The sequence below is a fragment of the Lagopus muta genome, chromosome 9 (genome assembly GCF_023343835.1).
Source record: "Lagopus muta isolate bLagMut1 chromosome 9, bLagMut1 primary, whole genome shotgun sequence".
NCBI lineage: Eukaryota > Metazoa > Chordata > Aves > Galliformes > Phasianidae > Lagopus > Lagopus muta.
This window is the reverse complement of record NC_064441.1, coordinates 20,479,228-20,501,369: the sequence shown is the minus strand read 5'-3', so window position 1 is coordinate 20,501,369 and position 22,142 is coordinate 20,479,228. Positions and strand designations below refer to the sequence as shown.

Sequence of the window (22,142 nt, the reverse complement as noted above, 5' to 3'; positions counted from 1 at the left end):
TGACTGATTAAAAACCTGTTCCTGAGAGTACATCTTTCTTGATGTTAAACAAATCCTTTGTGATGGGTTTATTTTCCAATTATTGGATGGCTGTGATACAGTCCAATTGAAGGTATAAAAAAGCCTCAGTCTGAGATTCTTGTTGGGCAGAATAATACAGCTTTGTCCTTCTTCCTTTGCCCTGCAGTATCAGAAAATGTGTTGAAGTTGGAATTAACTGATATGGGGGGGTGAGGTGAGGTGGAAAAGGGTGTAGGGGTGGAATAGGCGTGTTTCAGAAACTCTACCAAGTATTCTGTGGAATTCACTGAAAATCTTTGGCTCCTAAGATGTGCTGCTTTTTTTCCCCTCCTCCTTCCTGGCTGAAAGTATGGATGACCTAGATTTTTATTTTGATTGATGGGGCTGTATGAATATCAAGGATCGGAAAGGGCTGTCTTAAGAGGCTTTGTTTCTGCAGATTGTCTTCAGTTACAGTAGCTCTGTTCTTCATATGCTATTAAAGAAACTTGAATGAGTAACCTGGGCTTGGGGCTTTCTTTTAATTGCATCCTTTTATATTTTAATGAAAAGCAGCTTCTGAATGAGGTTTGATAAAGGTAAAATTCAGCTAAATGCTTCCTGGACTTGAAAATCATGCCAATCCAGTTGTGGTCTTGTAAATGGAGAAAGCTTGTAATTAGATATTCTGAAGGTGTACAAACCACCAAATGTCATCTCTTTTTTTCCCATGAGTTGTCAGAGAGGTAATGTTCAGAACTGCCTTTTGCCCACACAGCAAAGTCCTGCCTGGCCAGGGGCTTTTTGGTTTTCCTCTTTGTGGGAGAAGCGAGAAACCATGGTCCAGTTTTACATGGAACTTTTGTTTGGATCATTTCTATTACTTTCACCTTGGTATTCATAGTTTGGAAGGAGAGAACTGTGCACATCTGCCTGTAAATTGGTGACTTCAGTTCAGGATTTGGAATTTTGGGATTTGTTGCAAGGCTGACTATACAGCCATCTTCTGTAGCTGGTGCAGAACTGTTGAAAATGTGCAAGGCCCATTTCTGCATATCCACATCTGTGTGGAAGTGTGTGCATTCACCTTTATAAATGAGGAAACTTAAGGTTGTAGTTTCCTTCTGTAAACATGAGCTGTACATTGAGTCCATGCTTATGCTTGAGAGGTCTTACAGGTTTGCTTTGTGTCTGCTTAAGTGCTCTTCTAAACCTTTAATCTTCTATGTTACTGCCCTACAGTTCACATCTCCTCAGATACGCTTTGCCTGCATTTGGCAAGGTCAGCTATAATGTCAGGTGAGCAGATACTGAACGTATTTAATGTTGGGAATCCATAGACAGCCCCGAGCTGATGTTCTAAGTGATTAAAGACTGTGTTCTCTCAGATGTTCTCTTCAATACTCTGTCATTGTTGGCAGAGGAACAGAATGTGGACAGCTCTGTAAATTTCTGTGTTGTTTGAAGAGCTCCATCCAATGCTTTGCTGTGCGGCAGCATTTTAGACTACCATCTGGTTTTCACCCACTCTTAATCTCAGGGTCAAACTTTGTTCAAATGCAAGACTGATGCCTATTTCTGTCCGCTGATTCCTTTGCTGGTCAGAGACATGTTTGAGAAATGTTTTGTCATGCTTACAGTTAGTGTGATGTCTTCAAAGAGGCAATCTGTCATCTTAGGGAGTGATGTAAATGCCATCTCAGTGGCTGATTTTGAAAGGAGAATTCTCTCTGAGAAATCTGGCTTATTCAGGGTCCCAACTGTTTCTCATCAGGCTGTTCCCCTTAGCAATCATAGGGTGTCATTTTGTAAGGCTTGTAAATAGTCATGGTGGTGTGCCGAGGATTCCCATGCTCCTGCTGTGCCTATCCTTTTTGGATGTGCTTAACCCCAGCAGCTGGAGTTGCCAGACAAACATTTTCCAAACTTGCATGAGCATTTTATTTCTCAGGAAAGTGAAGGAATTGTCCTATAGGAGTAGTGCTGGGTGCTGAAGAACTTTGCAGTATCTTCCTTTTTCCCTGGTAGCCATGTGCAGTGCTCTGGAGGGGGGAATAGTGGTACAGATCTATGCGGTATGTTTACACCCAGAGGGTGGTGAGGCACTGGAACAGGTTGCCCAAGGAGGCCGTGGATGCCCCATCCCTGCAGGCATCCAAGGCCAGGCTGGATGTGGCTCTGGGCAGCCTGGTCTGCTGGTTGGTGACCTGCACACAGCAGGGGGTTGGAACCGGATGAGCACTGTGCTCCTTTGCAACCCAGGCCATTCTGTGATTCTATGATTTAATTTGCTATATATATGTTTCCCATGCAGTATGATTTTGAGTGTCTGAGAATGTGTTTTTGATACGGATGTGCAGGGGTTGGTTGTGGATCAGAACCCTTTGAATCTTTTGGGGTCCCTACAGGCTTAGGCTGACGGTGTTTAATTGTTATACTTGGTGTTTTGAAGACTGTGAAAATGATATTTTGGTACAACCAAAATGTAGTTGGGTTAACCTAGCCTAAGTCTTGGTATGGAAAATCAGTTATGTGTTAAAAGCTCCTCTGCAGGGCAGTGCACTGTGCTTGTGTTTGGATGAGGATGATTCTGCCTTCTTCAAACAGAAGGTAGCAGAAGGCAGTCACAGACCAGGAAAAAAGAGCTTCTATTTTAAGTAGTAACGCTGCTCTTGTGGGACCTATCTTGCATCTCCTGTGGCAGTTGCTTTGAAATTATTTGGAACACCTCAAACTGTGTTTATTACAGCCATCTTTTTCATTTATTTATTCTTGGTATTGAAAAAGTGTTCCAGACTGTAAAATAATCACATATGCCTGCAGGGAAAGCTTTGTGAAATGGGAACGGCAGCTTCGTGGGGTGGGAAGAGAAGGAATTCCATCTCCAATGGGACACCAATAAGCCCATCAGCCTGGTGCCCAGAGCCTGCTTCTGCCTCTCATTCTTACTGCCCTGTCATTCTGTGAGATGAACAGCACATCCAAATTACACCCAGTCACATTTGCCACCTCTCATTGGGCAATTCTGGACTTGAGTTTTCTGCAGGAGTCATGTTTTATTCTTTGCGTACATCCTTGCTTCAGTTTTCACCTGAAAGACTCTGTGAGAGCACATGAGCTTTTAGAGGCTTGTTCCTGTTATGCTTTGCCTCCATGCATTTTCAGTCCATCACTTGACCTACTTGGTGTGGTACTCTGTGACAAATAGATGCTCTTTCAAATACAGTGTGAAACTTTCAGCTGTCATTCTTCAGCTCAGGGCTTTCATCTACAAGTTGTGTAATCTTTAAAGTGTTTTTGTTTAGCATCATTCACATGCTGAGAGAAGAGGTTCCTGACTTTCCTGGTGCTGCAGTTCTTGAGCTGCAGGATAGGGTCTCTGTGGTCTGGAATGCCTGTTCTTTAGGTTGTGGAATCTGGCAGGGAAGTTTGAGCGTGTTTAGGTGAGAGGGAGCTGGGAGCAGTGCTCTGTTTCAGTGTTCCCCTTCAGGAGGCAGGCTGGGGAATGCAATAGGTAGGCAAGTTTTTCAGAGTGGTGGAGGCTGAAAATGAAAGCACCTCAAACGTTGTTTGGGAATGAAGTTGTGTTGTGGGAAGATGGGGTTTCAATATGATAGCTTTTGTAGAGTCAGGAGGAAATATAATGTAGATATGTAGGGAAGAAATGAAGCTATAATGAAGACTTCTATCTTAGAATTTTTTTGCCCATTTGCACTTGCTTTACAACAGAAGGTACAAAAGCATAGCACTGAAGTTTTCTAATAAATTATGTAACTCCTGGTCTAAACACTGGAGGTGGACTGAATTATAGGAAATTAAGTATGCCTGTTGCATTTGGCTGGAAGTAATCAGACTAAGAGGGTTGTTCAACGTTTCAAAGCTTGCCATTGCCACTCACAGCACTGACAATTATTAGATCTGTTTCAACACTGCTGTCAGGGCATGGAACTCTTCTTCTCCAAACTGCTCTCTAGATGCCAACGTCTGAGGTGCAGTATTGTCACAGTGATGCTGCAGGCTGAAAGCAGGATAAGGGGATAGGCATCTTTCATCAGGCAGACTGGTGTAGCTGGAGAGCAGGAGGCACTCGAGTATTGTTCACACAGGTTCTGAGTGGCAAACTTTAGGCTCAGCACAGTAGTTGAATGCTTAGGTCATTCAGATTTTAACTTGTTAGAAATCTGCTAGACAACTGCAGAGGAGGGATGGTTGTAAGAGAGAGAAATAGGCAGAGTAGGGAGAAATAGTCACACTGTGCCCTTTGGGTGTGTAGGGGAGTTAAGAGTCAGGTATAATTTGGGCTTGAGAGGAGCGTGTGCCATAAAACAGCAGTGCTACTGCGTTTGTGATGCTTAATATTTGGTATGGGATTTTTGTTCTAAGATTGTGGTTCATATTGATCAGTCAGCATTTAAAAATAGTTTCCTTTCAAAACAAGCTCATTTCCAGTTTGCAGCACAGAACTGTTCTTTCAGGTTATCTCCTTGTTAGAGGTCAACATTTCCAGCAACATCCGGAGGATAGAACTCCATTTACATAAATTTGTCTACCAGCTGATTAAAATGGTTTTAGTATGTATGCTGTTTTGTTAGTGCTCACTTGATGATTGAAATGCATTGGGATTTCTTTTTGCCTCCGTTGGGGAAGGAAAGGTAGCGGGAGGGCTGGCTGGAGAAGTTACAAACGTGCTTCCAACCTGTGTTGTCTGAAATGTCTGTTCCCAGACATAGAATGGGGAAGTTAGAGTATTGGTAAACGGTCAATTTGTTTTGTTTTAGTGAGTACTTACTGTCTCTCGTGGAAAGGAAAATGGAAAAGGAAAAAGGAAAGGAAATGGAAGCATGCCCAATGCGTATGGAGGCCAGTGCACTCAGTCAGCTGATGGAGCTGAAAATTGAGGCCATGCTTCAATGCAGGAAAGGTGTGAAGTTACCAGCTAATGAATAGTAGCCATGTCAAGTGAACAGATTCTGTTGATCTTTTGGTGATTGCTGGCCTAAGCTAATGGGGACAGTGTGGTACAATGTTAATGTGCACTTATCTGGGAATAGGTAAGCAGGGGCTTGAAGGCCGTTCTGAAATATTTTCCTGCACTGAATGAATCCTGAGTTTTCTCTGTTGGAATGATTTGTGGCAGACAACATTATTTTGATAATGAATAGTGGTTTCAAAATGGGAGAAGGAACAGAGTGACTGTATGTGTTGGATGCTTTGGGTCATGTGTTTGAAGACTTCTCTGGTAGTCTTGTAGCCTTTCTCCCTCACAGAATAGAACATCTGTTTCAAGGAGTCCTTGTTCAGGTGCAACTGTTTTTCCCCACGTCTCTTCAGATCATTCTTTACTGTTGCAACTTAGTTTAAGCAGAGGAGTTGTGCTCCAAAGCTGAAATGCTGGTGATAGGGAGCACTGAACATAGCTTCTGTGGTGGTTCTTCTATTTAAAAAGTTGATCTAAAAAAGCTGGCTGAGCTCTCATCCGCTGCTGACCTCAAGCACATGAAATGTGAGATGTGTCATTCTCAAGGTTGAGTAGGCAATTTTTCAGTTCATTAGTGCTCTCATCCACTTTGGAGCACAATTGCCAGAGCCAGCACAAAGGATGAGACAAGAAAACGTAGTTGAGAGGTAGGAAAAGCAGCATCTCCTGGTTTGTCAGTGAACGTAGAGATCTGAAAGGAAGGTAAGTTGAAACGAGGCAAAGGTGCTCAAATGATTCTAGCCTTTTGTAGACAGGTGAGTTGACTGGGTTTAGACTCTTCTGTTGGCAGCAAAAATTGGATGGGAAGACTTCAGGCACACACACAAAGGCAACAAGTGCTGGAAACTGAGATAAGTTCAGAGGAGGAGTAAGGTATGGATATTTCTAATGATAGATGTGGGTCGTTGGAACAGCTCCCCTTTCTGTGTGGCCCTTTCATTGGCAAGAAAACATGACAAGGTAAGTTGTCTCTTCCAATGGGATACATTAGATAGGAGTTCAAGGCTTTCTGTGGTGTGATGTGGAGAAGGCTGATGAAGTGATGGCTTCTAGCAGTATCTGTGTTCTGCATTGCTGTAACTGTGCTGCCACGTCCTGTTTTCTACAGCACTCTCATTTTGTGCAGTGTCTGACAGTACAGAATTGAGATTGGGAACAACCATGGATTTGAGGTTTCCTTGGGTTTGTTTAGTTTGTGCTGTGTTAATTGTGTAACCATTTCTGAGTGTTAAAACACGAAGTTGAGTAACAGTAAGTGCATTTATATGCTATATCATTCTTTACTGTAAAAGTATAAAATTACCTTTTTTTTTTTTTTTTCAGTTGAGATTAGAAAGATTGAAATCTCTCTTCTCAACTTGATCCTTACCTTAAAAAATCAGCTCATTTTGGTGGTATGCAGCACTTGTCAGGAGCTTTTAGTGCTTTAATGGATACTTACCAGATATTCAAGCTGTAGTACTGTAGACGTTAATTGATGAAATAATCATGAGCATTTTAGCGTGCAAAATTTGTAATCAATTTCTGTTGATTATTTTGCATTTGACCATTGAAATGGGAGAGGAGGAAGAAGGGAAAAGGAAGAGAAGGTGACAGCTGGAGAAAGTACAGTTGTCAAAGCCTCAGCCTGACAGTGGGTTTCTGACTCAAGTCCACCCGTGTTGGGTTTTGCTTCTGTGATACTGAAGCTTAGAAACTGTCCTGAGCTTGCAGCAGGCAGTTTTTATTGTAGCTGTCTCCTTGTATCTGCTACAGATATTCCAGCCTTTTAGATATTTACATTTTGGGTGTTTGAAAACCCTACCAGACAGATGTCCTGCTTCATACAAATGCTCTGCTTTTGGTAGATAAATGTTCTGATCTCAGAACACATTGCCTTGGATGCTTCTCCTGCATACTTAATCCTCTAAAAATCTTTTGTAATTATTCTGTATTAGAGCTAAATGTGCTGGCTTGACTTTTCTTGGATTATTTTTCCTTTTGTGATTGTTCACCTCGTGTTGAATATTCTTCTCTGGGTGGGAACATTGTAAATATGGTTACCTACTCTGTTTTCAGAACACACAGGATGAGAAAATACAGAGGTTGTTCATTTTATCCTCTCTGTCGTTCTTCATCACGTCACTCTAGCTTGTTCCAAGCTATGTCGTGTTGCACTGCTAGAAGGAGATTTCCAGGACTTCCTATAACACTGTAAAACCTACTTCTGTTTGTGCTCAATTAACTGTATTTAAAAATGTGGGTAAAGATGTTGCTTTCACATGATTTCTTTTGCAGAAGAGATGCTGCTATCAGGCCTTGACAAAAACGCTTTAGAGCTCTGTTCTTTCTCATCTGGGAAGTGAACTCACGCCAGTTCAGAGTCCCAAATGAGAGTAAACTTCATGAAGTGTTGAATAGAACATTCATTTTCTCAGTACTCACCTGTTTTATGGTCTTTGTTACTGCTTCTTGCTCGCCCCAAATGGGTTATATCTGGCTTTACAAATCAGAACAAAAGCGCATTCATATAACGTTGGCAAATTAGTTCACTTTGTAACTTCTGTCCAACTGCATTTGGATGGAAATGATTTTTTCATATACTCCTGAAATATTGTAGATGGTTTTTCTGTACGGGTGCGCCCACAAAGCTAGCATAGGCTGCTCCTTAAATTGCTGTTTGTGGTGGATTAATGGAGCAGATTCTTTCTGCATTGCTGCGTTCCAAGAGATTGTTAGTGTTGATGAACCTCACCTGGTGACTTTTGTTGCCCTTTTTAACAGTTTGGAAGCAGAAAATAAATATTTCTGTTTTTTCAATTTCTGTGTAGCTTTATAACTTTGTAGTGAATTATCACAGGATTGAATTGATGCAGCTGCATTCCTATTGATTTAAAAAGCAGAAGGAGATGGAGAAAGCTGATGTAGCACTTAAGGAAGAAGCATTTACAAGAGGTTAGTTGGGACATCTTCACATTTTTGGCAGTCTACTTATCCTTTTTGACTATTTTTCACATACATATTTTTCTTTCCATGCAGAAAATGTAGGCATATATATAATGTATCAGACTTTAAATCCATGCATTAAAATTAATTGTAATGCAAATTATTTCATTAAATGAGTTTGAATGTAAGATATAAGGTTTTGATACACAGAATATTAAAAAGGATTTGAAAGAGCACACGAAACCCCACCTCAGAAGTACCTTACAGCTTCTTCGTATGGAAACTTCATGGTTTTTGCTTTTTTTTTCTGCGTGGAATCATAGAATGGATTGGGTTGGAGAGCTGCCTTCCTGAGGAACAGGGACTTAAACACTGATCTTACACGCATATGTTCTTTTCTTCTGAAGCTGCTCATGCTCTACTGCTGCCTGACAGCATATTGGGAAATTACCTGAGGGCTTGCAAGTCTTTTGGGAAGTCTATATGTCCTTCTCCTCTGCATCGTGGTGTTCACACACCAGAGGCACCACAGGCTACTTGTTCTTCTGAAATTCTCTTCTCTTTGTAATTGTTTCTGCTGCTCTTTCCTTCCTCTTCGTTTCAAGGACCTGTTCATAGTAAAAAGTGGGAGCAGTGTGCATGATACTTGAAAGTAAAGTTGGATATCCAGTTTTGGACTGCACGTCTCTGATGTTTCTTAGTTACCTGACTTTGAAGGTTAGGAACTTCATTACTCTTTCTTCTTGGACGAGTCTCATATCTTCTTGGATCTGAAGTCATTTGAGTTCAAGCTTGCTGGAGATGATGTTTTCATGTCAGGGAATTATGCTCAGGTGCTTCAGGTTGCGTGGTTCTCCAAGGACCTCAAAGACCAAGATAATACATAGCACTTCTGTACTTTCTATGGGGAGTAGTTCTTGATTGGAAAAATCTCTATAAATCATACAATGAAATCGTATAATTATTTTGCATAATGAACCAAATACAATTCTACTGTTCAACTTTGAATTACAACATGCTAGGAATATTTTTTGTTTCCATACCTTCCTGTTTGTTTGTTTGTTTCCATATAACTAGTCTCATTTCTATTAGTAGCAAATTTGAAGAGATGCATAACTTGGGAGTACCTAGACATGCAAGCATGGTGATCTTTTCCAAGCCCTACGTGTGACAGTTTTAGGTCTGGTTATGAGTTTGAAGATATTTAATTTTATGTTCAAACTTGTTGAACTTGTGTTGGATTTTTCTTATATCTCAGACAAATTTCTCAGTTTCTTGTCTACCCATCGTGACCTTTCTGAGGAACTTGATGAGCTGTGATGGAGAAACTCATCTGGATCTTGTTCGTGCTGGGACTGTAACCTCACTAAACCTCTAAATTATAGAGCTTGACTGTCTTCATGCCACTTCTTAAAGGGACCCCAAATCCAATTCTGATAGGTAATACTTATTATGTATTAAATGAATATGGAGTTAGCAAGCTGCTCTATTGTGGAGTCATTACAAGGAGGCACAAAAGGGTCTTGTGACCCTTGTGTCATTTCAGACTTGTGTCTGAAATGATGTGTCCAGTCATCTGAGCAGGGCATTAAAATGTCACCAGAAGCAGATTGCTTGGCAGTTCAGTGCATCTTCACGATTCTTTGGAGTGCTTTGCAAGTGCTTTCTCTTTTGCTTCTCGAGGATGTGTGACATGATGCAGCCAGCCTTTCTGATGACTTTGAGCTGAGTAGTGATTACAAGGTATGTAGCCCTAGTGTGGCCCAAGCAGCTTAGTACTTGGACTTAGCTCATCTGTTCTACCACTGAAATTCCTTTCAAACATCCACCGTGTTGCTTCTGCAGTTGTTTTGTAAGTACTCTTCTTTAAAAAGTCTTGAGGAATAGCTAAGACACTTTGCATCAAATCTTTAGCATAAGAACCACTGGAGTGCAGTTTGAGTTTAATGGAGCCTTTGAGTGCATTCCTTAATTCTGGGGGGTTTCCTGCTTTGCCAATCATCTGATTTTGCTATTTTTTCTCAGTATCCTGTCATGAGATACAAATTCACCAAGCTTATGTGAGATGTAACATAGTAGTCCAATGTTCTCTGCTGATGCTTAGCTTTGTGTAACCAGGGGCTGGAAGCAGACTTGAGGAAATAGTGTTTCACTTGACAAGTTGAGTAGCTTTCTATGTCTACCTGTTTTAGGAGTTAGGCTGGACTGCTGTTTGGAGTTCAGTCTGCTTTCAGTAATGCTTCCTTTCCAGTATCTCTAGCCAAACTTAAGAATTTACCATGCTTCCACTTGTTTATAATTCCTAAAGTTCAATTCTGTGGTGATGTAAATGGGTGCCACAGGAGAATCTCGAGTCGCATGGAGAAATGCTTCAGGAAGAACTGTCAATTACCTTTCACTAATTGAGGTTTATAAAGGCTCTGTTTACACCAGTCCAAATGCTGCCTGCCTTCATCAAGTTTTTTGGAACAAATGAATTAAGTAGAACACTTGGGTCAGCTCCTTCTTGCAGTGGAAGTTTCCAATTTAGTCTGTAAGAAGTGTTAGTAGTGTGTTCATGCAAAACAAGGTGGCTCTTCAGGAACAACTGTGCTACCCTAAATCTCTTAAAATTTGCAGACAGCAAGTCAGAGTCATAGTGCAACAGTCACAGAATTACAAAGTGGGTTGAATTGGACTGGAAAGGACCTTAAAGATCATCTAGCTTCAACCTCTCTGCTGTAGCAGGGTTGCCACCCACTAGAGCAGGTTGCTCCAGGCTGCATCAGACCTGGCCTTGAACACCCTTAGGGATGAGGCATCCACAGCTTCTCTGGACATCCTGTGCCAGTACCTCACCACCCTTTACTCTTAACATCTAATCTGAATCCTCCCCCCTTTTTGTTTGAAACCATTCCCCCTTGTCCTGTTACAATTGGAACATGTAAAAAGTTGATCTCCTTCCTGTTTGTAAGCTCCCTTTGAAATACTGAAATGAACTCTCCCTGGAATCTTTGCTTCTCTAAGCTAAACAAATGCAAATTCCTCATCCTTCCTTCCTAGGAGATGTTCTCCAGCCCTCTGAACACCCTCCTAGCCCTCCTCTGACCCATTCCAACAGCTCCAAGTCTTTCTTGTGCTGGGGCCCCAGGCCTGGATGCAATACTGCAGATGGAGCCTCATGAGAACAGAGCATAGAGGGATGATCCCCTCCCTCTCCGTGCTGTCAACCCCTCTGTTGATGCAGCCCAGGTTCCAAGCTGCAAGAGCACACTGCTGGCTCATGTACAGCTTTTTGTCCACCAAGATTCCCCAGTCCTCTCAGCAGGGTGGCTCTCAATCAGTTCTTTTCCTAATATGTTGACATATATGTAGGTGTATCTGGGATTGCCCCAGCCCAAGTGCAACACTTTCCACCTCACCGTGTTGAATCTTACTAGGTTTGCACGGGCCTGCTTTTCAAGCCTGTCCAGGTCCCTTCGGATGCCACCCCTTCCTTCTGTTTTATCAACTGCGCCACTCGGCTTGGTGTCATCTGCAAACTTGCTGAGGATGTACTCAATCCCACTGTCTCTGTCTTTGAGAAGGATATTCAAGATCACTGGTCCCAAGATGGGCCCCTGAGGGACACCCCCCATCACCTGTCTGCACCTGGACGTAGAGCTGCTGACTTATGTTCTGACTGCAACCATCCAGCCAGTGCTTCGTTCTCCAAATAGTCAGTCCAGCCTTCAAATCCATTTCTTTTCAATTTAGAGAGAAGGATGTGATGTGGGATTCTATCAAAGGCCTTGCAGAAATCCAGGTAGATTACATTAGTTGCTCTTACTTTGTCTAATGAAGCCATCAGTCCATTGTTGAAGGCCACCAGGTTGGTCAGGCTTGATCTGCCTTTGCTGGAGCTTCACTTGCAGTGCTGGATTAGCTCCTTGTCTTGTGTGTGCCTTAATGGAGTTTCCAGGAGGATCTGCTCCATTGTCTTTGCAGGCACAGAGTGAAGCAACCACTGAAGTTCCCAAATTATGTGCATACATTTATTATTTTAGCAACATTGTGATTTGTTGGTAAAGAATTATCTTAATTTGAACTGCCTTCTCACCCTGGCTTTATAAAATCCATACAGCTGGAAGCTTTCCTAGAAATGTGTGGTCTTGATTTCCCAAAACCAGTCATAATGCTTTCTTTCAGATTCTCTGGATGTTCACATATGTTCAGTGTATTCACGTATAGGGGGAGAGACACTTTAAAAAATGGTGATGTTTTTTGGTGTATAATATTTAGTACTGAAAATTTCTGAGCATTAAGGTTGCAAAGCACACATTTCTGTAGGACTTGGTAGTGTGCAGAAGCAGCGTTGGCTTTCCAAAATGCTCCCTTTGTTCCTTACCGTGGTACAAACACCTGTATTGCAGTTAACCCTACCCTAATGTGCAGGCAGGGAAGTGGTTTTGTTCCAACTTTGTTCCCTGGATTTTGAGATACAGATGCGTGGTTTTTGTTATTATGAAGTCTAATGAATGTATGGGCACAAAAAACTGTCTAATTTTGCTCGGTAATGAGAACTTCTTCATGTTTGCTGTGCATGTGAGATGGTGTGGGATTTTTGCTTGCTTGCGTAAGCTGGGATGTAATGGAATCCTGGAGTTCTGGGGTGTTTATCTGTGGGCTGTGGAAACTGTGCCCTTAAGCACAGTCTGCAGGTGAAGCATGGAGATGTGAAAGAGTATTTGCTCAGCCCTCATGGAAATAGTAAATTCTATAGATTTAAGCCCTCAGTACCTCAGCATAATTTACCAGGGTTTGTTTTTCTTTCTGGATTTACAGAGATATGAAAAATGCTGTAATTGGAAACAACAAACAAAAAGCCAACTTGATTGTTTTGGGAGCAGTTCCAAGGTATGTCCTTTGCTACTCTCCTTTTCACTGACTCACAACAGGTCTGGAATGGTGATCCTTAGATCACAGGCACCTTTTTGTTTTAATTTGATTGTAGATGACTGCATAGTTTCTTTAATGTAACTGGGAGACTTGAAATATGTGTTAATCTCATGTATTACAGCACAGGCTGTTGAGTAACGCTTTTAATTTAGAATTTCATAGGGTTCCTTAAAGCAGTTTTGGAGATTTCTTTTTTTTTTAATGTTTAATCAAACATTATCAGCTTAGGAATGAAATATGTATATTTTTCAACGTTGAATAATATTAAAGATGGATGAAAGTGGTTGCATCTCAGTCCTGTTCTTCAGCCAATTGTCTGGTGAGTTCACAGGTTAAAGTGTGTAAGATTGTTGCAAGTATAATTTAAAATGATAAATAAACATCAGAGATAATTTGCTTCTGTTCTCCACCTGCTCCAAAGGATTTACAAGTTTTGTTCATGCTTTATTGCTGGATTACTGCTTCAGCTGTTGTTAACCATTTCTGGACCCTGATTTTAGCAGTACACATACAACAGATAACTGCAGCTACTGGATTGCTCACTAAGGCTTTCATTTCACACCTCTTCTCCTCCTCCACCTTGCTTTCAGTTACAACTTGCAGCAGCAGAGGAGGAAAGCTCTGAGCCTTGCATTACTTGTGCCAGCAGTATGGGACCTACCTGTGATCCTTGCTTAAATGGCAACTTGGCCCCCAACTGTCCTGCTTTAGGCAGCTTCTTCTCACTTGGCATTTCATTTTTTTCCCAGGGAATGTCTTCATTTACAGATTAAGTTTTGTGCCAAGGCTAGCCCCGCAGTTCCCTAGGAGTTAGCTGTGGGGAAACCCGCTCTCCAAAACCTGCTGGACAATCTTCAGCTCTGACTGAAAACAAGTGGGTGGTGAAGAGAAGACTTCCCATGGTGTGTGAAGATCGAAGTGGGCATTGGATGGAACTTTTGCAAACTTTAAAGAATGCCTTTTTTTTTCCCCCCCACAACAGACCCAAGAGATTCTTCTAACTATTATTTATTCTTTTGCTTCCAATTAAAAAAAAAAAAAAAAAAGAGGCTCTCTTGTAAATCTAGAATCTGCCTTTTCATAAATTGCACAGGACTTTGTGTTCTTGCTCTTATTGAGCTTCCTCTTTTTGCTTGTTCTGTGCCCAATAATGAAAATACAGAAATTTTTTTTCTGTTAATATCTTCTGGCTTTTCAAGTAAACTACCTGGTTAACCTAATGCAAAGAAAGGACTGTATTTGGGAAGTCTTAAAAGGTAAATGATCATGTCTGCTTTCACTTTAGTACAGCTTATCCTCAAATGACAGGAATTCCAATGCCAAAACTTTTCTGTGTTCTGAGAAGGCTGACTATTTCTGTGTTCTGAGAAGAACATAAATGGAATGGGGTTTTGTGGGGAAAAGACAATTCTTGCTGGCAAAATCTTTGGCATTATCCACCTGTGAATGCCTTTCTGAAGGCTGTAGAGTTTCCTCAAGGTCTTGCAGATAGATCTAAAAAGATTACAGACCATTTATGTTGAAGAACTCCTATTTTCTCTAACAGGGTGGTGGGAATTTGTCTTTTTTTTAATGTGCCTTTAAATTCATGAAATGACCACTGAAACTAAAAGAAACTGAACAGGAAAATTGTAATTCCCATTTGTAAGGTCAAACTGTATCCCAATAAGCAAAGGTGTAAGGAAGCTTTAATTCTTTGCTCTAAGGATCCTCTGCAAAGTTAACGGTGGGTTTTCTTTTCTCGCCTAGATTGCAGTCTCCCAAGGGGAGTTGATTCTTTTCTATACTGACATGGGAATTGATAGAATTCTGCTGCTGCTGCTTTTTCCTGTGGTTCAACTTCTTGTTTACACATTTAGGGAAGCAGAGAAGAAAAAATTAGTGTTCCTTCAGCGACTTTTCATGTGATGAGAAGAAATCATTTAAATCCAAAGAGCATCTTCACATTTCTGTCACGTAGTGCAAAAGAAAACTGTGTGTTTATGTTTTAGTACAGATCAATTTGAGGTTTGGAAAAGCCAAGGAAATATCTTTTGTTTGAAAGTGGGCCACATACCAAAGGCTTGTGTGAATAATACCTACTTGAACACATCAGACTGCTAGTTCATTGGAAAGAACTGTGAAGTCCCTCAAAGATCTCCATGGAAAAAAATGCAGGGGAAGAATAGCAGAATCGCTTTTACTGTTGGTCAGTGGCCACCTGTGTTCATGAGCTTACAGCTTATTGGTGTCATCTTTTAAAAAGGGAGACAGATGTACCAATTAAATGGTGTTCTCTTTGTACCTTTCAAAGTCACCTGTGATCGGTTCCCGATTGTTTGCTCTGAAGAAGATGCTAAGAACAAAGGCTATTGAAGTTTTTGCTTGGGGTTGTCTTTGAATTTAAGTAGTTGTTCTAGGAGTTCTTTAATTGTTGTCTTTTGTAATGCATCTCTTAAAGGAGAGCCACACTTAGCTAGGAATGCAAATATCTGCTTGACAGGATCATTTCCTGTACAGACAGGACATACTAACACTGGACTGAGTATTTGGTTCTAAATCCATCATTAGTTACTGTAAGGTAGCACTCCTTTGTGAATGAGGAATATGGCTTCTATGAAAGTCTTTAATTCTTTAGCTCATAACTTTGTGCTGAAATTATGCATGAAACATGTATTAATGCAGATATGTCTTGTGCTTGGTTCATGTAGTCATGCGGGTTTCCTTAATTATTGGCTGCTTAGGATTAGGCACAGCAGAATTGGGCCCAACACTATCTCAGAATGGTTTTAGGCAGAAGTTATCTCTATCACCTTTCAAAGTATGCAGTGATCCATGGATCCAGTATTAAATTTTGGTGAAGAAGTAACAGAGCAGTAATGGATGAGGAGTTGCCGTGTATTGGTTTGACATTACTTTTTCCTCAGTTCATGCTGGGCAGCAAACAGTTTTCATGGCAATCTAAGGCCAGGTTACCAGATAAATATATCAGTTCAGCAGTAATTTTTTTTTTCCAGGTTCTAATTAAAGTAGCAACATGAACAAGGTTTTTGCTGTTGATGTTAGAAAGGTCTGTAGAGTGGATCGTTGATCCAGTCTTGGAGCAGGGATGGTGACTAAAGGATTTGTCAAGATCCCTTGCAGTTCTGTTTCCCATCTAATTGACTGCTGACTGTGCAGATGTTGCATGGCATTCAGATGAGCTGCAGGACCTCTGCTGGTGGAGCTGATGAGAGGTGAACCAGCTACCAGCTGGACACATCTGTTGAAATGATTCAGTTCTCTGGTATGGTACCAGCTTTCTTTCAAGAACTCAGGCACAGTGTTTGGACATGGTGTTACTCGGTCTGTCATGCCCATTAATTACTTCATTGACATCCTTGCCAGGGTAGAGCACAGTTGTTTGCTGATGGCTCGTTCTCTAGTTGGCAGCACTTTGTATGGCGTTTTCTGTGTTACATACCTCACTTGTTGGGAATCTGTGCCCAAATCTAGTGCTTTGTGGGCTTGGGTGAAGGAGCTTCATCCTCCCCTGCCCTAGAGTGTGAAAGGGGTGGAGAAGAAGCCCTGAAGGGGCTGGTGCTCTTGTGCCTGCTTTTGTCTTCGGGACAATCAGGAGGCAGGGCCTGCCTATGTAATTATACATCTCTATGAAGAGTAACCCTCACTATGAAGGTCGTGTGTGATTGGTATGAGGTGTCCTGCTAACTGTACTGTGGAGTATGTGTGAGTTAAGGCAGGCATTCATGGTCTGCAGGATTGTATTAGAGCTGGTTTTGTTTAAAAGCTTGTCAGCCTCCCTTAGAGGTGTCTTTTGTAGTAACAAAAAGGACATTGTAAGTATGAGTTGTACTTCTAACGGCATCCTGTAAGTTGTGATTTTTGATTTGAATTTTATGTTACAGTTTTTCTTTTCTTTTTAAATCATGCAAAATTAGCTTTGTGATATCTCATGGGAACTGTTCCGAAGGAGCTGTGAGCACCATTTCTGTAAAACTGTTCAAAACCTATTCTTGACATTCTTTCTGAATGAAGGCTGGGTGATGGCAAATGGAGTGGGAATATGGTTTAGCCATTTTGTGTACAACAAAGAATTCAAACATACAGATGGAGAGACAACGAACCTTGCTTCCTGTTATGAAAAAGTGAATCACTCTGCACTGCTTTAACATGAAGTAGCAAGAGTTATTTTTACATAAACTGATCATTAGGGTGAGAAGAAATCAAACCCAGTCCTTAAGGAAAAATGTATTTCGTATAAGGATAACTTACTGTAGACTTCACACAACTCAGTAGGTATTATGGCTTTCCAACATTGGATTTAGTGGGCAATGAAAATCAATTTGATTGGATATTAAGGTAACTTATGTGGGGAAAAAAATCATGTAATATTATTGTAAGTGAAGGTATTTAAACAAAACAAGAAGTTACAGGAGCTTTAAGCTGAAGCTTCTTCCTAAAGGAAAAACTTTTTTGCAGCTTACTTCCCCACTGCTTGCAGCATTGTAATACATAGCCCTGTAGAAGAATATTTTCCTCTGTAATCCGTGTTAGTTGTTTGTGTTACTAAAATAATACTTCACCAGAAATGGTCTAGAGATGATAAATAGTCACTTGAATTACAGGATCTCAAGATAGAAAGTACTGTAACTTGAGCAGTTGCCCTGCTAATGGGATTCAGTGAAGTGCTGGAAGTGTTCTATCAGGTACTAACAGCTGAGTTTCACCATCTCCCTCCCAGGTTTAAGAACTCCAGTGAGTGACAACTTGTGAGTGGGGCAGAATGTCAGAGTAAATTTGCCACCTTTGTAGCCAGCTGTATGAGGTCTGTGTTGGAGCACACTGGTGAGGTCCCAGTCACACACAGGTATCTTTTAGCACTGTGGTGCAACACACCCATCTCAGTGAGCTTCAAAAGAAAGGAAAATCTTCCTTGCTCAGCTGCTATAGGCCCCATTTATTCAGTAGCTACGTTCTTTGAAAGTTCTCTGCTTCATGTCTAGAGTATTGCCTGGTTATCCTGGATGAATCCCTGCCAGTTGTTCACAATAGGTCATGCTTCCAGCTGCCCTTTTTTGTGGTTTCCAGGCATAATTGTTCATGGAGCTCATTGAAGTATTCTTCTGGATGGATTTAATGTCCTATCTCATTTAGTTACAATTGCCTGGATACCTTCACTGAGGGATCGCTGGCTGAAGAGCGAGTCAACAACAGCATTCCCCTATTTTCCTGTTTCAGAATCTCCCTTGCTTTGGGCATCTCTGAAGCTCTTGAGCTCTACAGATGTGAGTTGTGATGGTTCTGGCAGAGCCTTGTTCCAGTATCCTCCATGTTCCATGGGACATGCTGCTACTGCTGCAGCTGTTCCCAGTAAGCCTCATTCTAGCACTGGTAGCTGGAGATGAGTACCCAAATTGTAACGTTCCCTTTTCTCCCCGTGTGAACATGCTATTTTTCTACCTCTTTATCTTTTTAATCTCTCTCTATATGGTAGCAGTATATTGCAAACATCTTTGCTGAACTTGCCCATTCCAGACCCTGGAAACAACAAACTGCTCCAGAATTATGTTTCTCATGACCGTAAAAGGATGTCATTTAAATTTGTAATTTTCAGTGTGACAAGGTGTCAGTTTGCTCTTTAGAAAATAAAAAAAGAAATTAAAAAAGGCAATAGGGAATATTATTACGAGGATCTTTAGTTCTGTGGAAAACCCAAGGTGAAAGCCAAGCATGTTTCAAAGACATAGAAAAGGATGTTATTAATATTTCAAAAACTTTCTGTATGAGAAATCTGTATTTAAATGTTCATCTGTACTAATTACAAAGCTTAGTTAAGAACTTCTATTTTAAATATGCAGACCATATATTGTAGTCAGTGCGTTTCATTTTCCCTCCTTTGCATTAACATAGCTGTAACATCTGCTCTAAGCATGGGCTGTTAATGGGAAGGAAAACAGCAATTACTTCTTTTGGAAGTGAACAGCCTTCAGAATTGAGGGTGCTTTTGGATTTTGTGAAACCTCCTTCAGAAAAAAAAAGCAAACTTGAAAGTAAATGTTTCTGAACAGGGCTGATCGTTTCTGGATTCAAGGAATAGTTCATTTATCAAAGCCCTTAAAACCTCAGGATGTTATCAATATGACATGCATCTCAGAACATTTCTACAGGACATGGTTACTGAACATAGAAGGAAATACATTTGCATTTTTAAATTGAGATCTAGGTTTCATGCAAGCTATTTTACCACCTCCACTACCCCCAGAAAGTTACTGACATTATCTAATTAGCAGCTAGGTGCATTTCCACCAGCTGTTACACCAGAGGAGTACAGCTGTGTTTTAGAGTCATAGAATCACCAAGGTTGGAAAAGACCTCTGAGACCATCCAGTCCAACCAGCCTTGTTCAACAGCTTCTCGTTGTGAGAACATAATCAACAAAAAGGTGGTTTTTTATATTCTTGTCTATTATTTTTTTTTTCCCAATAATAAAACTGCTTCAGATGATTACAAAATAAAACATGGTGTATCTCCAAGTTAGCAGTGGTCTGTGAGTGCAAGCTCAGGTCCTGCTCTGGAGCTGGAGGAGCTGCTGGCTCACTGTCATTGCCCCAGCTCTGCTACGCCTCTCCCACTGCAGTCCATAAAAACCAACCCTGCATACAGCATGCTGCAGAAACATTTGCCTTGAGGTATGGCTGTGGGTTTGGGGAGGATGGTGTCTGTGGTTCCCGTTTCGGAAGTTGTTTTGTTTGTTTCACAGCACATTTGTTCTGTATGTGCTGAATTAAACTGAAATTAAAATGTATCTCAGTGCAGCCTGGGCTGTAAGCGAGCTGGCCGGGTCTTAGGGTTCCAACACTGAGGAGTTCTGATGCTTGAGCACCTGAAAGAAGGAGCAAATTGAGCGAGCATCATGACAGCAGGACGAATGAAGTGCCTTAATTCTTGATAAAATTACGCTGAATCATTTTTAAAAACTGCATTTTACAATTATTTTAAAAGCTGCTTAAACCTGGAGCTGAATCATTTTGGCAACGGACTTTGCTTTTCATTCTCTCCTCCCTGTGCTGAGATGGAAGAGTGTACATCCTCTGTTGCTGATTTCTCCTCTTGGCTGTCAGTGTGTTTTCTAAATGCCCAACAATTTGAAGTCACATCTTTCCATTTGCTTTTTAAATCGTACCAATAAAAGAAGTTGATGTCAAACTTGTCAGGAAATGCCCCCACAAGTTGCATCGTTTCCAGCAGTGTGGTTACAAATAGAATGCTGATTTTAAAAACTGCTGCAACGTGTTTGCAAAGTGCACGGGTACCACAGTGAGTTCATTCATCTGGTCTGCTCCAGGCAATTCCTGTGAATTAAGGGTTTTTATTTTGTGATTTGAGAATATCCGAGTTAGAACCGTCAGTGGGATTGCAGTGTCCATATGGGACTGTAATGTTCAAGGAAAGCCTCACATCTCTTCAGGGGTAAATTTTAGGGAAGATGATTCAGTGAATTTGTGTTTTACCAGAACAGCCTGCTGTTTGCTGTCAGTTCTTACCTGATCTAGGAGGTGAAGTACTGGTGCAAGGTTATGCTGTCTTTAGGATTGGAAGTGAAATGTTGCAATCTCACATAACATTACTTATGTTTTACTTCTTTTGTACTGTTTCAGTAGCAGCAATCATCTTTACCTTGAACTCAGTGCAGCTGACACATTGAACAGGACAGTCCCAGAACTGGTAGCTTTAGAAATATTTCTTTGTCTTAAGGATTTCTGGGGGGCTTGTTGGTTCTTTTTCCAGAAGCCTGTTGGATAGGTATGGTTGGTTTGAGTTTGCCCAAGTGATGAGTGAGGTGTGCTTTGTGGAACAACTGATAACCTGAGCCTTTTTTACATCCTGCATTCCATCAGCACTAAAGAGATGGGGCAGATCAGCCCCACTGAGCCACCTGGGACCGGAGTGCTTCAGGAAAGGTGGCTGCCAACTGCTGCCTGTAGGACACCAGAGGGATTTTATAGAGGATAACAAATGTGCCATAGTGAATGGATACAAATAAGAAATAGATTTATACAAGAAGTTCCTAAACATCAGGAGCAAGTAACCTTCCCAATACTACAGCAGCAACAACAGACCTGCTCGTCTTTATGCATGTTACATTTGTGGACAGAGAAGATTGCAAAAGCAGAAGTCATTCTGGAATTCTGTGCTGCTCTGAATTTGTGTCTGTTCTGTTCTCAATCTGGCTGTTTGGATCTGAAAGAATTGGAAAGGAGAGAAGGTATCTGTGCTGCTAGGCTCATTTCCATCACACATGTTCATTTTGGTGTGAAGGAAGGAACTTCATCCACCCTTTTTATGTTGTGGAGCTTTTTTCACCACTGGATCAGCTACATCTGACAAAGCATATGCTTGTGCTTTGGGTGATGCTGGAGTACCTTGGCTTTCTGGTTAGTGTCTGACCTGTGTTTACAGCAAGGCAGATTTCCTTTTCTGGCAAATCTGCTTGTTTTTCATTCAATAAGTTGTGAGGGAGAACTGGAGGATTGCTTTGTCGTTCTCCAGGAGCTGTGATCTGCTTCCTGGCAGAGGTGGAATTGTCCACAATAAATGTCCAACTTCTAGCTGTGGAAGAGACCTTTGATGTCATGGAAGGACCTCTCTTCCTTTAATAAGCTGTAATTCTGTCTGTTGGCCTTTTATTTTAAGTTACAAACTTAAGGAGCAATTTATCCCTTATGTAAATGGCAAACATGTGAGATGTGTGCTGAAAGTATTCTTCTGTGTTTCTGCCCCTAATCACCCCTTTCCTGTCCTGTGTTCCTAAATTGCATTTAGCTGCTGTGTTTCTGGCTAATTCTTTACTTGCCTTCCATTCAGGAAGGCAGCTTTGGGATTGGGGGCGGGGGGTTCTTTAGGCATCTGTTGATCTGAGTAGCTACTTCTTGCTCCTACAGCAGTGGGATTGCGCTGACTTGTGGCCCCTCTTCTCTCGGAGGAGGCTTCAGTATATTGCAAGCTTTTAGAGAAGATCCCTTCAAATGAGACAGAATTGTGCATTGCTGTCTCTAGAAAAGCAAACGTGTATCTTGCGTGTACAGAGAGAATTGTATCTCTGTGTGCAAGCCATCTTGCCTGTTCTAGCTGTGCTGAGAATTGTAGAGGGAACCCTTAGTTAAATGGTTCTCAAGTTAGTAAACAGTGTCAATCTTGGAGATTATCTTTTGTGCCAATGTGAGGCAGGAATCTGGTTGCTCTCTGTCTTTGCACGACTCAAATTTAAAGTGAAAGTGTTTGGTGAGCTCTGCCTGTGATTCAGGTACTACCAACGTCATCTAAAAGAATAATAGAAAGACCT

General features: G+C 41.2%; 1 protein-coding gene across 3 annotated transcripts in view; it reads left to right on the top strand.

Moving 5' to 3' along the window:
- ARMC8 (armadillo repeat containing 8) overlaps window positions 1-22,142 on the top strand; it is a 57,901-nt gene that overhangs the window by 4,158 nt on the left and 31,601 nt on the right. For 2 of the 3 annotated variants that reach the window (XM_048954785.1, XM_048954784.1), the window contains exon 3: window positions 12,707-12,778. The exons of the other annotated variant lie outside the window; for it this stretch is intronic. In XM_048954785.1, coding sequence (XP_048810742.1) covers window positions 12,707-12,778 — 72 coding nt within the window. The remainder of the gene's footprint in view (window positions 1-12,706; window positions 12,779-22,142) is intronic. 3 annotated transcript variants of the gene reach the window in all.